General features: G+C 56.8%; 3 protein-coding genes across 3 annotated transcripts; all 3 read left to right on the top strand.

The window, feature by feature from the left end:
- Nucleotides 1-7,053: 7,053 nt before the first annotated feature.
- On the top strand, nt 7,054-8,516 carry LOC307066353 (metallothionein-1E-like; the record flags this gene model as incomplete). Its single annotated transcript, XM_079723485.1, has 3 exons — nt 7,054-7,081; nt 7,654-7,719; nt 8,425-8,516. 3 exons carry the CDS (start codon nt 7,054-7,056, stop codon nt 8,514-8,516), a joined length of 186 nt encoding a protein of 61 aa, XP_079579611.1.
- Nucleotides 8,517-11,604: 3,088 nt separating this feature from the next.
- LOC307066243 (metallothionein-1E) lies at nt 11,605-13,208 on the top strand (the record flags this gene model as incomplete). Its single annotated transcript, XM_079723351.1, has 3 exons — nt 11,605-11,632; nt 12,345-12,410; nt 13,117-13,208. 3 exons carry the CDS (start codon nt 11,605-11,607, stop codon nt 13,206-13,208), a joined length of 186 nt encoding a protein of 61 aa, XP_079579477.1.
- A 3,900-nt stretch (nt 13,209-17,108) lies between these two features.
- LOC307066244 (metallothionein-1E-like) lies at nt 17,109-18,571 on the top strand (the record flags this gene model as incomplete). Its single annotated transcript, XM_079723352.1, has 3 exons — nt 17,109-17,136; nt 17,709-17,774; nt 18,480-18,571. The coding sequence occupies 3 exons, from the start codon at nt 17,109-17,111 to the stop codon at nt 18,569-18,571; spliced, it is 186 nt and encodes a 61-aa protein (XP_079579478.1).
- Between the last annotated feature and the right edge of the window lie 1,473 nt (nt 18,572-20,044).

The following is a 20,044-nucleotide window of genomic DNA, read 5'->3' on the forward strand; positions in this document are numbered from 1 at the left end:
TCCCTGTGTGGTATTGAGAGTGGCCTAGCTCCTCACTAGGGCTTAATAAACTCTGTCTATTAGGATGCTTCTGTTCACAGTGACTTTACTGGGACACAATCTTGCTGAATTCCAACAAGCTCTTGGGGAAAGGCTCATGGTTTTGCAAGCATCACTCCAGGCTGGAGGTTAAGGTTTGATTGCAAATTTACTGATCCACTGGCAGGGGGAGTGTGGATGCCCTGCAATAGCCCCCCCCCCCCCCAGGATAAAATGCTGCCACACCATTTGGAGAAACACAAAATCAATGCCCACCCTTCCTATCACTTGATCTATATTGAACCAGTAACACAGTGAACCTGCAGGGGCTGGAATGATTGCGCCAGCTACCCAGAGTTTCAGCAACCTGCCTAAGGGCACACAGATCATATTCAGAGGTCTGAAGCTATAGCAAGGCTGTCTCACCTCCTTGCCAAAGGTCGCTGATTAGGAGGTCACTGAAGGCTGAGTCCTGCCTATCATTACTCAGAGCTGGAAGTGTCCTTTCAGACAGTCTAGTTGTGCTTCTGGCTGCAGAGATGGGAGACTAAAGTCCAGAGAGGTCACAGAGCTATGCAGAGGGATGTGACTGCCTGCTCAGTGCCCTTCCCACTGCTGAATACTGAAAGGGAAATAACCACTTGTCATGCTTTGCTATTTAATGCCAGGTCTGCCCATCACTTACAATGATCCCTTCCACGGGGTGGGATCTCATCCTTTGGGAACCTCCATCCTGGTGCAGGGTGGACTGGCTAGGATCAGGAAATCCCCTGCCAAGTTTAGGCCAGGAGCACAGGGACAAGTGTGCCCATCCATCCATTCAGTAGTGCAGAAAAGAAGGAAGGATGGGAGGCAGAGGCCTGAGTTGGTCGCGGTGCTCTTACGGAGAAACGTTAGAGAAACGCTGCCTAAGGACCATCGTGGGGACCAGGACAGGAAATGGTGGGGGAAGAGGGAGTCGGAGGATTGGTGGTGAAGGTCACATCCACCGCCGCTCTCTGCACACAACTCCCAGGATCCAGCCATGCCTGGGACGGGAGCGCGAGACTAGGGTTGCACACGGGCTCCGGAAAGGGGGAACCTGAAGACAACAGCGCGGGGGCCGGTGGTGGGGAAGACAGCGAGGATACAGAGGCTGGCTTGCTGGAAAATCCCGGAACAAGGTGGCTGCCGCCCTCGGGAAAATCGGGAGGGGCGGACAGGGAGGCTAGGACACCGCGCACCTCCTGGCAAACAGTCCCTACCGGCGAGCAGGCACCAAATACGGCTCTCCGTGCGCAGAGCGGACCCACGTACACTGGGAGAATCCTGTCTCGGCCCCAGGGGTTGCTCACGGCCGGGCCCCCGGCGCTGCGGGCGGGGCGGGCGCAGATCCGCGGGGCGGGCGCAGATCCGCGGGGCGGGTGCAAGGAGGGGGTGGGACCTCTGCGCCCGGGCCGCCTCCTCTGGGTACAAACACTGCAAGCAGGCTCCTAGGCTCGACACGCCTCCCACCAGCTCACGGGCCTCTTGGCCGCTTGCTTTCTACCCCCGGCCTCGCCTTGGCTCCAAATGGACCCCAACTGCTCCTCCCCACTGGTAAGGAACCCCTGGCTCTGGGCCTTGGATGCCCGCTTCTCAGCCCAGGACACAGTGTCCCTGGGGTTAGACGAGGAAGAAGTTTCAATTTGAGCACAAGTGGACGGCCACGGTTCACCCAGTGCTTTCTTCCCAGCCAGGGCAGCGACAGCATTTTTTTAATCTATTTTTTGTTTTTTGTTTTTTGGCTGTACCACTCAGCTTGTGGGAGCTTAGTTCCCTGACCGGGGACGGAACCCAGACACTAGGAAGTGAGAGCGCTGTCCCCTAACCACTATATCGCCAGAGAGTTCCAGCCTCTATTTTTGAATGGGGAGTACAGAGGCTCAAGACTGACTTTGTTGAGGTCACCCAGCAGGTCACGGAATTGCTAGACCCAGGGTTTGGAGGAGGCCTCGGAGCTGCCAGGACTTGATGGGAGGAGGGGACACTGCCTCTTTGGGGTTCACGCCATGGGCCCTGGCCCCCGGCCCCAGTCAGCCTGGGCTGGGTCTGGAGCCTGGGACCTTTCCTGTGGAGTCCCATCAGGAGGGGACCTACTCTCCTTGGACCAGAAGACACGAGCTGGGGCTTCTCTATCCGCCTGAGTGGACACGAGCTCCCAGGGCCGCGTCCTGACGGAGGAGGAGGGCTCAGGGAGGCATTGCTGACCGTCTGCTGTAGCTCCTGCATCCCTCTCCCTGCTCACTGCTGGCCTTTCCCTTCCTGGCAGGCGGCTCCTGCAGCTGCGCTGGCTCCTGCACCTGCAAGGCCTGCAGATGCACCTCCTGCAAGAAGAGTGAGTGTGCGGGGCCTTCTCTGGCAATGCGGGGTGTGGGCTGAGTGCGAGGAGGGAGCCCAGAGCTCAGCAGGCAGGAGCAGGACAGGGACCAAACTTCCCGGCACCCCCCTCACCAGGAAGGGATTCCCAGTCAGAGCTGGAATCGCCTTCGACGTGACCGAGACCCAGGCGCGCACTAGAGAACAGGGAGACTGAGGCCCAGATGGGTCACCAACAAACAACCTCAGACCTGTCACTAGAACTAGTCCTCCTCCCTCCTGAGTCACGCTTCTGAATCCTCCCAGGGACTGAAGCACTGTAGGGACATGAACGAGTGACCCTGTGTGGCTTCTCGGACCTGGTGCAGCCCCTTCCTGTCGAAGCAGCCCAGAGCCTCCCTATCCCGAGCGGGAGCTGCTCTGTGAGGGGTTTGCCTCCACTTTGATCCTGAGGACGTGGCTCACATCACTGGTGGTGCTGGGGGCTGGCTTTGTCTTGTCCCCAGAGGCCCTGCTCAGTGTCTCTCCAAGGCGCTGTGCCCTGTCCCGGGCACAGATGGGGCAGGCAACCTGAACCTAGTGCCTGAGAGCAATTATCTCAGGACAGAGGACACCATCGTAAACTCAGGGTCTGGGCCTGAGGGCGGCTGGGGCCAGGCCTGCTGTTGGGAAGGGTGGTTGCGGACAACGCGTGGTCCGACTGCACGCTGCCCTTGCCTCCCCAGGCTGCTGCTCCTGCTGCCCCGTGGGCTGCGCCAAGTGTGCCCAGGGCTGCGTCTGCAAAGGGGCCTCGGACAAGTGCAGCTGCTGTGCCTGATGTCGCGGAGAGCCTGCCCCGGGTGTCAACAGAGCAACCAGGACAAACCTGCATTTTACCGTTTTTCATACAAGCGGACCTGACGCTACATTCCTTTTTCTGTGAAGTATGTGAGTTGTAATAAAAGTTGTTGACTTTATTCTGGCTCTGTCTTCCTTTGTCTGTCTTGAACAAAGAGACGCCGTGCCCATCAGGGCTGGCGTGGGGAACTGGACTGGACGTGCAGAGACCTCGGCTCTGGACCAAAGAGTACCCCCCCACCCCCCAAAACACACGCACACGGAGCGTCTTAGCCCCTTAGGTTAAGTTGAGCTTCAGTTTCTCAGCTCCAAATGAAAGCCTCGCCAGATGACATAGGGCACTGGACACACAGAGGACACACTCCCTCTATTCCCCTTACGAGTATGGATTGCAGAGAACGTTGTCCATTTCTCATTTTCCTTCTCTGGGGGCCCCTGCCAAACTCAGTCCTCGGTGATGAGAGCCTGGAAAAGTACCCAGAGGGGATGGAATCCCACACCCCTCTTGTTTGACTTCTACACGGGACTGGCGTCTAAAACACCCTGGAAAGACCTATTTGTATTTTCGGCCACAGTTTTAACCCTGGTCAGTAAAAAGAATCGCTAAGATAAAATGTAAAAGGACACTATATGTGACACCCATTTTTCCCTTCAACACGTCAAATCACCTTCATACGTGGAGGAGCAATTCTGAAAGCTGGACGCTTTCATATGCTGCACTTACATGGAAGGTGTGCCCGAGTCCTGGGAACGCTTCACAGATGCCCCACTGTGCGGACCACACACGCCCGGAGCAGCTCTGCCCCCTGCCTCCCCACAGGGAACATCAGTCTTGGCTTGCCTAGGGCTACTGACAGGACACTCGCCACCCGTGACAGCTCCCTGCAGGGCCTTGGCTCTGAATCTTCGCAAGGTCCTCCCTAGATCAGGCTGACATCTTCCCTTCCCTCAAATGCAGCCCGTGGCTACTTGACACCCCGATAGTGATTTGAATTTGGTGGGAATTTCCCAGCTGTTTCCCTGAGACTTGCTTTCAGAAGAAGGACTTCATGTGTTCCTCTGCAGAGTGATGGTGGTGCTGCAGTGCGGAGGGCCTGGTGCTGTTTATTAGCAAGAAGTGTGTGCTGAGGGAACAGGTAATATAGTTCAGGTGTTGCGCCCCCTGGCGGTCTGGGGAGGGAATTCCTAGTTGATGGGCACTCGGAGAGAAAGAGGAGACACGTGGCTCAGAAGTCAGGAGCAAGATTGCCCACAGGTGCCCTGTGTGAAGGGGGCATTTCAGGAGCCGGCCCGTTCTGCGTGCGTGGGTGTTGGTGTCAGGCACTCGGGTTCACAGCCAGCATGCCACTTCCTGACCTGGCAAGTCACTGATACTCTCTGAGATTTCATTTCCTCCTTTCGATAAAAAAGATTAATTTCAATGAGGGGGAATTAGCCAGATAGTGGCCTGGCTCCTAGCTCGGGCTTCCCGAACGGTGTCCTTTATGATCGCTCTCTCCACACTGACATTTGTGCACAGAGAATCCTTGAGCTCCCAACAAGCTCCTGGAGAAAGGCTCCCTGGTTTGCAAGCAAGCTCATGGTGAGGGCAGAGGTGGATAGGAACCTTGCTTATCCAGTGCCAGAGGGCGTAGGGATGTTCTCCAACAAGCCCCATGGAACGAGTCACCGCCACAGCATTTGCACAGACTCAGTGAACCTGCAAGGTCTGGAGTGATGGTGCCAATTGCAGAGGGGTTAAGCAACTTACCCAAGGGCACACAGCCTATACTCAGAGGACTACACCTACACCACAGCTGTCTCACCTCCCGGCCACATGGGGCCGGTTATGACATCACTGGAGGCTGAATCCGGCCTCTCCTTTTTCAGGGCTGCAAGGGTCTTCGGAGACAGTCCAGCTGTGCTCCTGGCTGCAGAGGTGGGAGGCTGAAGCCCACAGAGGTCACAGAGCTGTGCAGAGGGCTCTGACTGCCAGCTCAGGGCTTTCCCACTGCTGCCTCTGTGCCAGGTGTTCAGTGTTCTCACCTTTCATGGGATGACATGGTGTCCGGTTGGGCGGGGGGCTGCAGTCAGCCTGCAGGAGGGCCAGTCCCATCTGTGTCACACATAGCCCTGTGACATAACCTCTCTCTGGCTCAGTCTCCTCTGCTCTAAAGGGCAAAATAACAGTGTCTGGCTCTCGGGATTACAGAATTGAATACATGCAAAGAAGGTCAGAACATACTGGGCACTCAGGGAGTAATCTATCGTACCACCGATTCATTTATTTATCTCTTTATTTATTTGTTATCATTAGCCTAGGAGACATTGTCCTCCTTCCAGACACGCAAGCAAGGATGGTGTGTTTAGCTCTGTGCTCTGGGCCGTCCTCATCAACCCTGTGAGCCTGGGACCAGTTCCCCTGAGAGGGTTATCCTGCCTTCACGCAAAGAGCCGTTGACACTACAGGTAGAAAGCCGTGAGTAACACAGTCGGTGTCCTCCTAACACATACAGAAGGATCCTGCCATTTCTGCTGTCACCTGCATCAGGATTTCCTTACCATTCTCTTTTCAGCGATTTTTCGAAATACGTTATACCAAAAGAAACCTCTTGAGCACTACTGAAGGAGAGAGTCAGAAGGTAGCCACAAAGTCATAAATCCATTCCTATTCTGTCACTCTGGTCGCCCCCAGGATTGAGCTGGACATGGTAGAGACGGGCTGAGGACACAGCTCTGCGCCAAAGGGGAGCTTTCTCACTGACTCCCTCTCTCAGCTGCGAAGCGACAAAAGCACAGAAGCAGGGCACCACTCCCCAGCACCGTGTGCCTGCCTCCGGAGCCTCCTTGTACTGTAGGTACTTTGGCCTTTGGGAAACGGGCTCCTGACTAGGATCTCCCTTCCCGGTTGGTGTGACAGTTCAAAGAGCAAAAGTGATTAACAAGGCTTGGCCTGGACTCCACGGTGAGTAACTGTCGGGACTACTCAAAGGGAACTATCCACTTGTCTCGCTTTGTTATTTAACGCCAGGGCTGCCTATCACCTACAATGACGCCGTCCCTGGGGAGCATCCCATGATTAGGGAACCTCCACCCTGGCGTGGGGTGGACCGGCTACAGTGAGGAGCCCCCCTGGAAAGTTTAGGCAAAGAAGCCCCCGCCGAAATGAGCCATGATCCCTCCAGGAAAGGAAAACACAAGTGAGGAGGACTAGCGGCTGAAGGCAATGTTCACCGCGCTGCCGTTCCAGGAGACGGCACCGGAAACGTGCTTCCAAAGGACCGTGGTGGGGACCGGGGCTGGCAACGCCTGGGGACACATGGGCTGGGCGAAACGGTGGTGAGGGTCACATACGCCTGCCGTCTCTGACACCGCTCCCCGGCTCCAGCCAAGCCAGGGACACGAGCGGGAGGCGGGGGCTGTTCTCAGGCTGCAGGAAACGGCGACCCGCAGGCCGGCGGCGCGGGGCCCGGGGCGGGGAAGACCGGAGGACGCGGGAGCTGGATTCCTGCACAACCCGCCAACAGGGTGGCTGCTCCCGTCGGGCACATTGGGAAGGGGCGGCCAGGGGGCTGGGACACCGCTTACCGCACGGCACCCGGTTCCTCCGCTCCAGCCGGCACCGAAGTGGAATCGTGCGCTCGGCCCCGCCTGTTGCTCACAGCCCGGCCCAGGGCGCTGAGGGCGCTGCGGGCGGCGCGGGCGCGGGCGCGGGCGCGGACCCGCGGGGCGCGTGCAAGGCGGGGGCGGGGCCTCTGCGCCCGGGCCGCCTCCTCGGCCTATAACTGAGCCCCCGGGCTCCTCGCTCCCACACGGCCCCCACCGGACCCGTGCAGCCGCTTCGCCCCTTGCTTTGGACCTCGGGCCTCACTTCTCCTCCAGATGGACCCCAAGTGCTCCTGCCCCACTGGTAAGGGAGCCCTGGCTTTGAGCCTTAGGATGCCCCCTTCCCAGGCACAGGACGACAAGGGAGGGTTTTGAGTTTGAGCTCAGGAGGACTCCTGTCACGGGTCCGGGGCTTTCTTGGGAGCCAGGCCCCTGGGAGCAGGTCAGTCTCCCTTTGCCTCTCTGTTAACACTGAGGTCACGGGGGCTCCAGGCTGTCCTGATTGAGGTCACCCAGCTGGTCAGGGGATTGCTAGACCGGGACCCAGTGTTTGGAGGAGGCCTCGGAGCTGCCAGGACTGGATGGGAGGAGGGGACACTGCCTCTTTGGGGTTCAGGCCATGGGCCCTGGCCCCCGGCCCCAGTCACCCTGGGCTGGGTCTGGAGCCTGGGACCTTCCCTGTGGAGTCCCATCAGGAGGGGACCTACTCTCCTTGGACCAGAAGAGACGAGCTGGGGCTTCTCTATCCGCCTGAGTGGACACGAGCTCCCAGGACTGGGTCCTGACGGAGGAGGGCTCAGGGAGGCATTGCTGACCGTCTGCTGTAGCTCCTGCATCCCTCTCCCTGCTCACTGCTGGCCTTTCCCTTCCTGGCAGGCGGCTCCTGCAGCTGCGCTGGCTCCTGCACCTGCAAGGCCTGCAGATGCACGTCCTGCAAGAAGAGTGAGTGTGCGGGGCCTTCTCTGGCAATGCGGGGTGTGGGCTGAGTGCGAGGAGGGAGCCCAGAGCTCAGCAGGCAGGAGCAGGAGAGAGACCAAACTTCCCGGCACCCTCCTCACCAGAAAGGGATTCCCAATCAGAGCTGGAATCGCCTTCGACGTGACCGAGACCCAGGCGCGCACTAGAGAACAGGGAGACTGAGGCCCAGACGGGTCACCAACAAACAACCTCAGACCTGTCACTAGAACTAGTCCTCCTGCCTCCTGAGGCCCGCTTCTGAATCCTCCCAGGGACTGAAGCACTGTAGGGACATGAGCGAGTGACCCTGTGTGGCTTCTCGGACCTGGTGCAGCCCCTTCCTGTCGAAGCAACCCAGAGCTTCCCTATCCCGAGCGGGAGCTACTCTGTGAGGGGTTTGCCTCCACTTTGATCCTGAGGACGTGGCTCACATCACTGGTGGTGCTGGGGGCCGGCTTTCTCTTGCCCCAGAGGCCCTGCTCACTGTCTGTCCAAGGCGCTGTGCCCTGTCCTGGGCACAGATGGGGCAGGCAACCTGAACCTAGTGCCTGAGAGCAATTATCTCAGGACAGAGGACACCATCGTAAACTCAGGGTCTGGGCCTGAGGGCGGCTGGGGCCAGGCCTGGTGTTGGGAAGGGTGGTTGTGGACAACGCGTGGTCCGACTGCACGCTGCCCTTGCCTCCCCAGGCTGCTGCTCCTGCTGCCCCGTGGGCTGCGCCAAGTGTGCCCAGGGCTGCGTCTGCAAAGGGGCCTCGGACAAGTGCAGCTGCTGTGCCTGATGTCGCGGAGAGCCTGCCCCAGGTGTCAATGGAGGACCACGGGCCGACCTGTGTTTTTATACAACTCTGACTTGATTGCTACATTCCCTTTCCTATGAAATATGTGAGTTGTAATAAAAGCTGTTGACACTCTTCCGACTCGGCTCTTTTTTCTGTGCATTGGGAATAAGGGCTCCTGCCCTACACCAGGGCTGGTGTAGGAGACTGGATGAGAAGTGCAGAGACTTGGGTACTGGAACAAAATGTGAGTCCCTCACAAACTGAGTGCCTAAGACAAGCCACACTCCCTCACTGGGTTCATCTTCCGTAAAATGGAAGAGCATTAGACCAGATGCTCTAAGGGTGTTGAGCAGATACAAGGTCCCCTCCATTCTCATGGCAAGGGTTCGTGGCATGGCAAGGGTTGGTGACTTCTCCATGCCTCATTTCCCATCCTCTGATTTCCCTGGCTAACTTCACGTCCTCATAGATTTTAGGCTTCATAGACTCTAAAGAAGTTGGAATCACACCTCCAGTTACCTGAATCCCTACCTGGAAGTCTCAAACTCCCTGCACTGAAAGATGTGTGAATTTTCTAGCTGTGGTTTTTATTTTCTAACGTCACAAACCTAAACTTTGGTAAAATAAAATTAAGTGAACTACTAAGAAAAATTTCAAAGGACACAAAATACAAAACCCAATTGTTGATTCAATAAATTTGAATAAATGTATGAGGATCAGAGTAGTACAGGAAAAATTTAAAAAGTAAAAACATGTTTGTTCACCTGAAACTAACACAATATTGTAAATCAGCTACACTTCAATTATTAAAAAAAAAACCATGAGTTCATCAAAGGAGTATGTTGAACACGGAAAACACTTTCAAACGCCCCACTGTGTGGATCACCCACACCTGAAGTAGCTCTTCCCACCATCCCCACAGGGAACATCCGTCTCGGCTGGCCCAGTGCCAGTGAGAGGACACCTGCTACCCCTGAGAGCTCCCTGTGGTGAGTTGGCTCTGAATCTTTGGAAGTTCCTTTAGGTCAGGCTGAACGCTGCCTTCAAAATCCAGCCCTTGGCTACTGGAAACCACAAAGTGACTAGGAATTTGTAGGTAATGCCCAGCCACTTCCCAACAAGAGGCAGAGTACCTGGAAATTGGTTCCAGATGAAGGACTTCATGTCTGCCTGTGCAGGGTAGTGTCAGATTCTGCATTTACAACGTGGTGGTGGTATTTACTAGGAAGGAGTGAGGCGCTGAGTGACCTGTAAATAATGGCGAGAGCTGGTCCTCCTGACAACTTCTGGAGGGATTTGCTATTTGATGGAAAGTCAAAGAGAAAGACGAGTCACGTGGCCCAAGTGTCAGGACCACACTCACCCACAGGTGTCCTGTGTGAAGAGGGGATTTCAGGAGCCAGCCTGTGCTGGGTGCGTGGGTGCTGGTGTCAGGCAGTCTTGGTTCACAGACCACAGTGGCCCTTACCAGCCGCGTATCCTAAATGAGTCGCTCGACCTCTCTAAGTCTCCATTTCCTATAAAAAGGAGATGATATCCCTGTGTGGTATTGAGAGTGGCCTAGCTCCTCACTAGGGCTTAATAAACTCTGTCTATTAGGATGCTTCTGTTCACAGTGACTTTACTGGGACACAATCTTGCTGAATTCCAACAAGCTCTTGGGGAAAGGCTCATGGTTTTGCAAGCATCACTCCAGGCTGGAGGTTAAGGTTTGATTGCAAATTTACTGATCCACTGGCAGGGGGAGTGTGGATGCCCTGCAATAGCCCCCCCCCCCCCCCCAGGATAAAATGCTGCCACACCATTTGGAGAAACACAAAATCAATGCCCACCCTTCCTATCACTTGATCTATATTGAACCAGTAACACAGTGAACCTGCAGGGGCTGGAATGATTGCGCCAGCTACCCAGAGTTTCAGCAACCTGCCTAAGGGCACACAGATCATATTCAGAGGTCTGAAGCTATAGCAAGGCTGTCTCACCTCCTTGCCAAAGGTCGCTGATTAGGAGGTCACTGAAGGCTGAGTCCTGCCTATCATTACTCAGAGCTGGAAGTGTCCTTTCAGACAGTCTAGTTGTGCTTCTGGCTGCAGAGATGGGAGACTAAAGTCCAGAGAGGTCACAGAGCTATGCAGAGGGATGTGACTGCCTGCTCAGTGCCCTTCCCACTGCTGAATACTGAAAGGGAAATAACCACTTGTCATGCTTTGCTATTTAATGCCAGGTCTGCCCATCACTTACAATGATCCCTTCCACGGGGTGGGATCTCATCCTTTGGGAACCTCCATCCTGGTGCAGGGTGGACTGGCTAGGATCAGGAAATCCCCTGCCAAGTTTAGGCCAGGAGCACAGGGACAAGTGTGCCCATCCATCCATTCAGTAGTGCAGAAAAGAAGGAAGGATGGGAGGCAGAGGCCTGAGTTGGTCGCGGTGCTCTTACGGAGAAACGTTAGAGAAACGCTGCCTAAGGACCATCGTGGGGACCAGGACAGGAAATGGTGGGGGAAGAGGGAGTCGGAGGATTGGTGGTGAAGGTCACATCCACCGCCGCTCTCTGCACACAACTCCCAGGATCCAGCCATGCCTGGGACGGGAGCGCGAGACTAGGGTTGCACACGGGCTCCGGAAAGGGGGAACCTGAAGACAACAGCGCGGGGGCCGGTGGTGGGGAAGACAGCGAGGATACAGAGGCTGGCTTGCTGGAAAATCCCGGAACAAGGTGGCTGCCGCCCTCGGGAAAATCGGGAGGGGCGGACAGGGAGGCTAGGACACCGCGCACCTCCTGGCAAACAGTCCCTACCGGCGAGCAGGCACCAAATACGGCTCTCCGTGCGCAGAGCGGACCCACGTACACTGGGAGAATCCTGTCTCGGCCCCAGGGGTTGCTCACGGCCGGGCCCCCGGCGCTGCGGGCGGGGCGGGCGCAGATCCGCGGGGCGGGTGCAAGGAGGGGGTGGGACCTCTGCGCCCGGGCCGCCTCCTCTGGGTACAAACACTGCAAGCAGGCTCCTAGGCTCGACACGCCTCCCACCAGCTCACGGGCCTCTTGGCCGCTTGCTTTCTACCCCCGGCCTCGCCTTGGCTCCAAATGGACCCCAACTGCTCCTGCCCCACTGGTAAGGAACCCCTGGCTCTGGGCCTTGGATGCCCGCTTCTCAGCCCAGGACACAGTGTCCCTGGGGTTAGATGAGGAAGAAGTTTCAATTTGAGCACAAGTGGACGGCCACGGTTCACCCAGTGCTTTCTTCCCAGCCAGGGCAGCGACAGCATTTTTTTAATCTATTTTTTGTTTTTTGTTTTTTGGCTGTACCACTCAGCTTGTGGGAGCTTAGTTCCCTGACCGGGGACGGAACCCAGACACTAGGAAGTGAGAGCGCTGTCCCCTAACCACTAGATCGCCAGAGAGTTCCAGCCTCTATTTTTGAATGGGGAGTACAGAGGCTCAAGACTGCCTTTGTTGAGGTCACCCAGCAGGTCACGGAATTGCTAGACCCAGGGTTTGGAGGAGGCCTCGGAGCTGCCAGGACTTGATGGGAGGAGGGGACACTGCCTCTTTGGGGTTCACGCCATGGGCCCTGGCCCCCGGCCCCAGTCAGCCTGGGCTGGGTCTGGAGCCTGGGACCTTCCCTGTGGAGTCCCATCAGGAGGGGACCTACTCTCCTTGGACCAGAAGACACGAGCTGGGGCTTCTCTATCCGCCTGAGTGGACACGAGCTCCCAGGGCCGCGTCCTGACGGAGGAGGAGGGCTCAGGGAGGCATTGCTGACCGTCTGCTGTAGCTCCTGCATCCCTCTCCCTGCTCACTGCTGGCCTTTCCCTTCCTGGCAGGCGGCTCCTGCAGCTGCGCTGGCTCCTGCACCTGCAAGGCCTGCAGATGCACCTCCTGCAAGAAGAGTGAGTGTGCGGGGCCTTCTCTGGCAATGCGGGGTGTGGGCTGAGTGCGAGGAGGGAGCCCAGAGCTCAGCAGGCAGGAGCAGGACAGTGACCAAACTTCCCGGCACCCCCCTCACCAGGAAGGGATTCCCAGTCAGAGCTGGAATCGCCTTCGACATGACCGAGACCCAGGCGCGCACTAGAGAACAGGGAGACTGAGGCCCAGACGGGTCACCAACAAACAACCTCAGACCTGTCACTAGAACTAGTCCTCCTCCCTCCTGAGTCACGCTTCTGAATCCTCCCAGGGACTGAAGCACTGTAGGGACATGAACGAGTGACCCTGTGTGGCTTCTCGGACCTGGTGCAGCCCCTTCCTGTCGAAGCAGCCCAGAGCCTCCCTATCCCGAGCGGGAGCTGCTCTGTGAGGGGTTTGCCTCCACTTTGATCCTGAGGACGTGGCTCACATCACTGGTGGTGCTGGGGGCTGGCTTTGTCTTGTCCCCAGAGGCCCTGCTCAGTGTCTCTCCAAGGCGCTGTGCCCTGTCCCGGGCACAGATGGGGCAGGCAACCTGAACCTAGTGCCTGAGAGCAATTATCTCAGGACAGAGGACACCATCGTAAACTCAGGGTCTGGGCCTGAGGGCGGCTGGGGCCAGGCCTGCTGTTGGGAAGGGTGGTTGCGGACAACGCGTGGTCCGACTGCACGCTGCCCTTGCCTCCCCAGGCTGCTGCTCCTGCTGCCCCGTGGGCTGCGCCAAGTGTGCCCAGGGCTGCGTCTGCAAAGGGGCCTCGGACAAGTGCAGCTGCTGTGCCTGATGTCGCGGAGAGCCTGCCCCGGGTGTCAACAGAGCAACCAGGACAAACCTGCATTTTACCGTTTTTCATACAAGCGGACCTGACGCTACATTCCTTTTTCTGTGAAATATGTGAGTTGTAATAAAAGTTGTTGACTTTATTCTGGCTCTGTCTTCCTTTGTCTGTCTTGAACAAAGAGACGCCGTGCCCATCAGGGCTGGCGTGGGGAACTGGACTGGACGTGCAGAGACCTCGGCTCTGGACCAAAGAGTACCCCCCCACCCCCCAAAACACACGCACACGGAGCGTCTTAGCCCCTTAGGTTAAGTTGAGCTTCAGTTTCTCAGCTCCAAATGAAAGCCTCGCCAGATGACATAGGGCACTGGACACACAGAGGACACACTCCCTCTATTCCCCTTACGAGTATGGATTGCAGAGAACGTTGTCCATTTCTCATTTTCCTTCTCTGGGGGCCCCTGCCAAACTCAGTCCTCGGTGATGAGAGCCTGGAAAAGTACCCAGAGGGGATGGAATCCCACACCCCTCTTGTTTGACTTCTACACGGGACTGGCGTCTAAAACACCCTGGAAAGACCTATTTGTATTTTCGGCCACAGTTTTAACCCTGGTCAGTAAAAAGAATCGCTAAGATAAAATGTAAAAGGACACTATATGTGACACCCATTTTTCCCTTCAACACGTCAAATCACCCTCATACGTGGAGGAGCAATTCTGAAAGCTGGACGCTTTCATATGCTGCACTTACATGGAAGGTGTGCCCGAGTCCTGGGAACGCTTCACAGATGCCCCACTGTGCGGACCACACACGCCCGGAGCAGCTCTGCCCCCTGCCTCCCCACAGGGAACATCAGTCTTGGCTTGCCCAGGGCTACTGACAGGACACTCGCCACCCGTGACAGCTCCCTGCAGGGCCTTGGCTCTGAATCTTCGCAAGGTCCTCCCTAGATCAGGCTGACATCTTCCCTTCCCTCAAATGCAGCCCGTGGCTACTTGACACCCCGATAGTGATTTGAATTTGGTGGGAATTTCCCAGCTGTTTCCCTGAGACTTGCTTTCAGAAGAAGGACTTCATGTGTTCCTCTGCAGAGTGATGGTGGTGCTGCAGTGCGGAGGGCCTGGTGCTGTTTATTAGCAAGAAGTGTGTGCTGAGGGAACAGGTAATATAGTTCAGGTGTTGCGCCCCCTGGCGGTCTGGGGAGGGAATTCCTAGTTGATGGGCACTCGGAGAGAAAGAGGAGACACGTGGCTCAGAAGTCAGGAGCAAGATTGCCCACAGGTGCCCTGTGTGAAGGGGGGCATTTCGGGAGCCGGCCCGTTCTGCGTGCGTGGGTGTTGGTGTCAGGCACTCGGGTTCACAGCCAGCATGCCACTTCCTGACCTGGCAAGTCACTGATACTCTCTGAGATTTCATTTCCTCCTTTCGATAAAAAAGATTAATTTCAATGAGGGGGAATAAGCCAGATAGTGGCCTGGCTCCTAGCTCGGGCTTCCCGAACGGTGTCCTTTATGATCGCTCTCTCCACACTGACATTTGTGCACAGAGAATCCTTGAGCTCCCAACAAGCTCCTGGAGAAAGGCTCCCTGGTTTGCAAGCAAGCTCATGGTGAGGGCAGAGGTGGATAGGAACCTTGCTTATCCAGTGCCAGAGGGCGTAGGGATGTTCTCCAACAAGCCCCATGGAACGAGTCACCGCCACAGCATTTGCACAGACTCAGTGAACCTGCAAGGTCTGGAGTGATGGTGCCAATTGCAGAGAGGTTAAGCAACTTACCCAAGGGCACACAGCCTATGCTCAGAGGACTACACCTACACCACAGCTGTCTCACCTCCCGGCCACATGGGGCCGGTTATGACATCACTGGAGGCTGAATCCGGCCTCTCCTTTTTCAGGGCTGCAAGGGTCTTCGGAGACAGTCCAGCTGTGCTCCTGGCTGCAGAGGTGGGAGGCTGAAGCCCACAGAGGTCACAGAGCTGTGCAGAGGGCTCTGACTGCCAGCTCAGGGCTTTCCCACTGCTGCCTCTGTGCCAGGTGTTCAGTGTTCTCACCTTTCATGGGATGACATGGTGTCCGGTTGGGCGGGGGGCTGCAGTCAGCCTGCAGGAGGGCCAGTCCCATCTGTGTCACACATAGCCCTGTGACATAACCTCTCTCTGGCTCAGTCTCCTCTGCCCTAAAGGGCAAAATAACAGTGTCTGGCTCTCGGGATTACAGAATTGAATACATGCAAAGAAGGTCAGAACATACTGGGCACTCAGGGAGTAATCTATCGTACCACCGATTCATTTATTTATCTCTTTATTTATTTGTTATCATTAGCCTAGGAGACATTGTCCTCCTTCCAGACACGCAAGCAAGGATGGTGTGTTTAGCTCTGTGCTCTGGGCCGTCCTCATCAACCCTGTGAGCCTGGCACCAGTTCCCCTGAGAGGGTTATCCTGCCTTCACGCAAAGAGCCGTTGACACTACAGGTAGAAAGCCGTGAGTAACACAGTCGGTGTCCTCCTAACACATACAGAAGGATCCTGCCATTTCTGCTGTCACCTGCATCAGGATTTCCTTACCATTCTCTTTTCAGCGATTTTCCGAAATACGTTATACCAAAAGAAACCTCTTGAGCACTACTGAAGGAGAGAGTCAGAAGGTAGCCACAAAGTCATAAATCCATTCCTATTCTGTCACTCTGGTCGCCCCCAGGATTGAGCTGGACATGGTAGAGACGGGCTGAGGACACAGCTCTGGGCCAAAGGGGAGCTTTCTCACTGACTCCCTCTCTCAGCTGCGAAGCGACAAAAGCACAGAAGCAGGGCACCACTCCCCAGCACCGTGTGCCTGCCTCCGGAGCCTCCTTGTACTGTAGGTACTTTGGCCTTTGGGAAACGGGCTCCTGACTAGGATCTCCCTTCCCGGTTGGTGTGACAGTTCAAAGAGCAAAAGTGATTAACAAGGCTTGGCCTGGACTCCACGGTGAGTAACTGTCGGGACTACTCAAAGGGAACTATCCACTTGTCTCGCTTTGTTATTTAACGCCAGGGCTGCCTATCACCTACAATGACGCCGTCCCTGGGGAGCATCCCATGATTAGGGAACCTCCACCCTGGCGTGGGGTGGACCGGCTACAGTGAGGAGCCCCCCTGGAAAGTTTAGGCAAAGAAGCCCCCGCCGAAATGAGCCATGATCCCTCCAGGAAAGGAAAACACAAGTGAGGAGGACTAGCGGCTGAAGGCAATGTTCACCGCGCTGCCGTTCCAGGAGACGGCACCGGAAACGTGCTTCCAAAGGACCGTGGTGGGGACCGGGGCTGGCAACGCCTGGGGACACATGGGCTGGGCGAAACGGTGGTGAGGGTCACATACGCCTGCCGTCTCTGACACCGCTCCCCGGCTCCAGCCAAGCCAGGGACACGAGCGGGAGGCGGGGGCTGTTCTCAGGCTGCAGGAAACGGCGACCCGCAGGCCGGCGGCGCGGGGCCCGGGGCGGGGAAGACCGGAGGACGCGGGAGCTGGATTCCTGCACAACCCGCCAACAGGGTGGCTGCTCCCGTCGGGCACATTGGGAAGGGGCGGCCAGGGGGCTGGGACACCGCTTACCGCACGGCACCCGGTTCCTCCGCTCCAGCCGGCACCGAAGTGGAATCGTGCGCTCGGCCCCGCCTGTTGCTCACAGCCCGGCCCAGGGCGCTGAGGGCGCTGCGGACGGCGCGGGCGTGGGCGCGGGCGCGGGCGCGGGCGCGGGCGCGGACCCGCGGGGCGCGTGCAAGGCGGGGGCGGGGCCTCTGCGCCCGGGCCGCCTCCTCGGCCTATAACTGAGCCCCCGGGCTCCTCGCTCCCACACGGCCCCCACCGGACCCGTGCAGCCGCTTCGCCCCTTGCTTTGGACCTCGGGCCTCACTTCTCCTCCAGATGGACCCCAAGTGCTCCTGCCCCACTGGTAAGGGAGCCCTGGCTTTGAGCCTTAGGATGCCCCCTTCCCAGGCACAGGACGACAAGGGAGGGTTTTGAGTTTGAGCTCAGGAGGACTCCTGTCACGGGTCCGGGGCTTTCTTGGGAGCCAGGCCCCTGGGAGCAGGTCAGTCTCCCTTTGCCTCTCTGTTAACACTGAGGTCACGGGGGCTCCAGGCTGTCCTGATTGAGGTCACCCAGCTGGTCAGGGGATTGCTAGACCGGGACCCAGTGTTTGGAGGAGGCCTCGGAGCTGCCAGGACTGGATGGGAGGAGGGGACACTGCCTCTTTGGGGTTCAGGCCATGGGCCCTGGCCCCCGGCCCCAGTCACCCTGGGCTGGGTCTGGAGCCTGGGACCTTCCCTGTGGAGTCCCATCAGGAGGGGACCTACTCTCCTTGGACCAGAAGAGACGAGCTGGGGCTTCTCTATCCGCCTGAGTGGACACGAGCTCCCAGGACTGGGTCCTGACGGAGGAGGGCTCAGGGAGGCATTGCTGACCGTCTGCTGTAGCTCCTGCATCCCTCTCCCTGCTCACTGCTGGCCTTTCCCTTCCTGGCAGGCGGCTCCTGCAGCTGCGCTGGCTCCTGCACCTGCAAGGCCTGCAGATGCACGTCCTGCAAGAAGAGTGAGTGTGCGGGGCCTTCTCTGGGAATGCGGGGTGTGGGCTGAGTGCGAGGAGGGAGCCCAGAGCTCAGCAGGCAGGAGCAGGAGAGAGACCAAACTTCCCGGCACCCTCCTCACCAGAAAGGGATTCCCAATCAGAGCTGGAATCGCCTTCGACGTGACCGAGACCCAGGCGCGCACTAGAGAACAGGGAGACTGAGGCCCAGACGGGTCACCAACAAACAACCTCAGACCTGTCACTAGAACTAGTCCTCCTGCCTCCTGAGGCCCGCTTCTGAATCCTCCCAGGGACTGAAGCACTGTAGGGACATGAGCGAGTGACCCTGTGTGGCTTCTCGGACCTGGTGCAGCCCCTTCCTGTCGAAGCAACCCAGAGCTTCCCTATCCCGAGCGGGAGCTACTCTGTGAGGGGTTTGCCTCCACTTTGATCCTGAGGACGTGGCTCACATCACTGGTGGTGCTGGGGGCCGGCTTTCTCTTGCCCCAGAGGCCCTGCTCACTGTCTGTCCAAGGCGCTGTGCCCTGTCCTGGGCACAGATGGGGCAGGCAACCTGAACCTAGTGCCTGAGAGCAATTATCTCAGGACAGAGGACACCATCGTAAACTCAGGGTCTGGGCCTGAGGGCGGCTGGGGCCAGGCCTGCTGTTGGGAAGGGTGGTTGTGGACAACGCGTGGTCCGACTGCACGCTGCCCTTGCCTCCCCAGGCTGCTGCTCCTGCTGCCCCGTGGGCTGCGCCAAGTGTGCCCAGGGCTGCGTCTGCAAAGGGGCCTCGGACAAGTGCAGCTGCTGTGCCTGATGTCGCGGAGAGCCTGCCCCAGGTGTCAATGGAGGACCACGGGCCGACCTGTGTTTTTATACAACTCTCACTTGATTGCTACATTCCCTTTCCTATGAAATATGTGAGTTGTAATAAAAGCTGTTGACACTCTTCCGACTCGGCTCTTTTTTCTGTGCATTGGGAATAAGGGCTCCTGCCCTACACCAGGGCTGGTGTAGGAGACTGGATGAGAAGTGCAGAGACTTGGGTACTGGAACAAAATGTGAGTCCCTCACAAACTGAGTGCCTAAGACAAGCCACACTCCCTCACTGGGTTCATCTTCCGTAAAATGGAAGAGCATTAGACCAGATGCTCTAAGGGTGTTGAGCAGATACAAGGTCCCCTCCATTCTCATGGCAAGGGTTCGTGGCATGGCAAGGGTTGGTGACTTCTCCATGCCTCATTTCCCATCCTCTGATTTCCCTGGCTAACTTCACGTCCTCATAGATTTTAGGCTTCATAGACTCTAAAGAAGTTGGAATCACACCTCCAGTTACCTGAATCCCTACCTGGAAGTCTCAAACTCCCCGCACTGAAAGATGTGTGAATTTTCTAGCTGTGGTTTTTATTTTCTAACGTCACAAACCTAAACTTTGGTAAAATAAAATTAAGTGAACTACTAAGAAAAATTTCAAAGGACACAAAATACAAAACCCAATTGTTGATTCAATAAATTTGAATAAATGTATGAGGATCAGAGTAGTACAGGAAAAATTTAAAAAGTAAAAACATGTTTGTTCACCTGAAACTAACACAATATTGTAAATCAGCTACACTTCAATTATTAAAAAAAAAACCATGAGTTCATCAAAGGAGTATGTTGAACACGGAAAACACTTTCAAACGCCCCACTGTGTGGATCACCCACACCTGAAGTAGCTCTTCCCACCATCCCCACAGGGAACATCCGTCTCGGCTGGCCCAGTGCCAGTGAGAGGACACCTGCTACCCCTGAGAGCTCCCTGTGGTGAGTTGGCTCTGAATCTTTGGAAGTTCCTTTAGGTCAGGCTGAACGCTGCCTTCAAAATCCAGCCCTTGGCTACTGGAAACCACAAAGTGACTAGGAATTTGTAGGTAATGCCCAGCCACTTCCCAACAAGAGGCAGAGTACCTGGAAATTGGTTCCAGATGAAGGACTTCATGTCTGCCTGTGCAGGGTAGTGTCAGATTCTGCATTTACAACGTGGTGGTGGTATTTACTAGGAAGGAGTGAGGCGCTGAGTGACCTGTAAATAATGGCGAGAGCTGGTCCTCCTGACAACTTCTGGAGGGATTTGCTATTTGATGGAAAGTCAAAGAGAAAGACGAGTCACGTGGCCCAAGTGTCAGGACCACACTCACCCACAGGTGTCCTGTGTGAAGAGGGGATTTCAGGAGCCAGCCTGTGCTGGGTGCGTGGGTGCTGGTGTCAGGCAGTCTTGGTTCACAGACCACAGTGGCCCTTACCAGCC

The sequence above is a fragment of the Hyperoodon ampullatus genome, assembly GCF_949752795.1.
Source record: "Hyperoodon ampullatus genome assembly, chromosome: 18".
Taxonomy (NCBI): Eukaryota; Metazoa; Chordata; class Mammalia; order Artiodactyla; family Ziphiidae; genus Hyperoodon; species Hyperoodon ampullatus.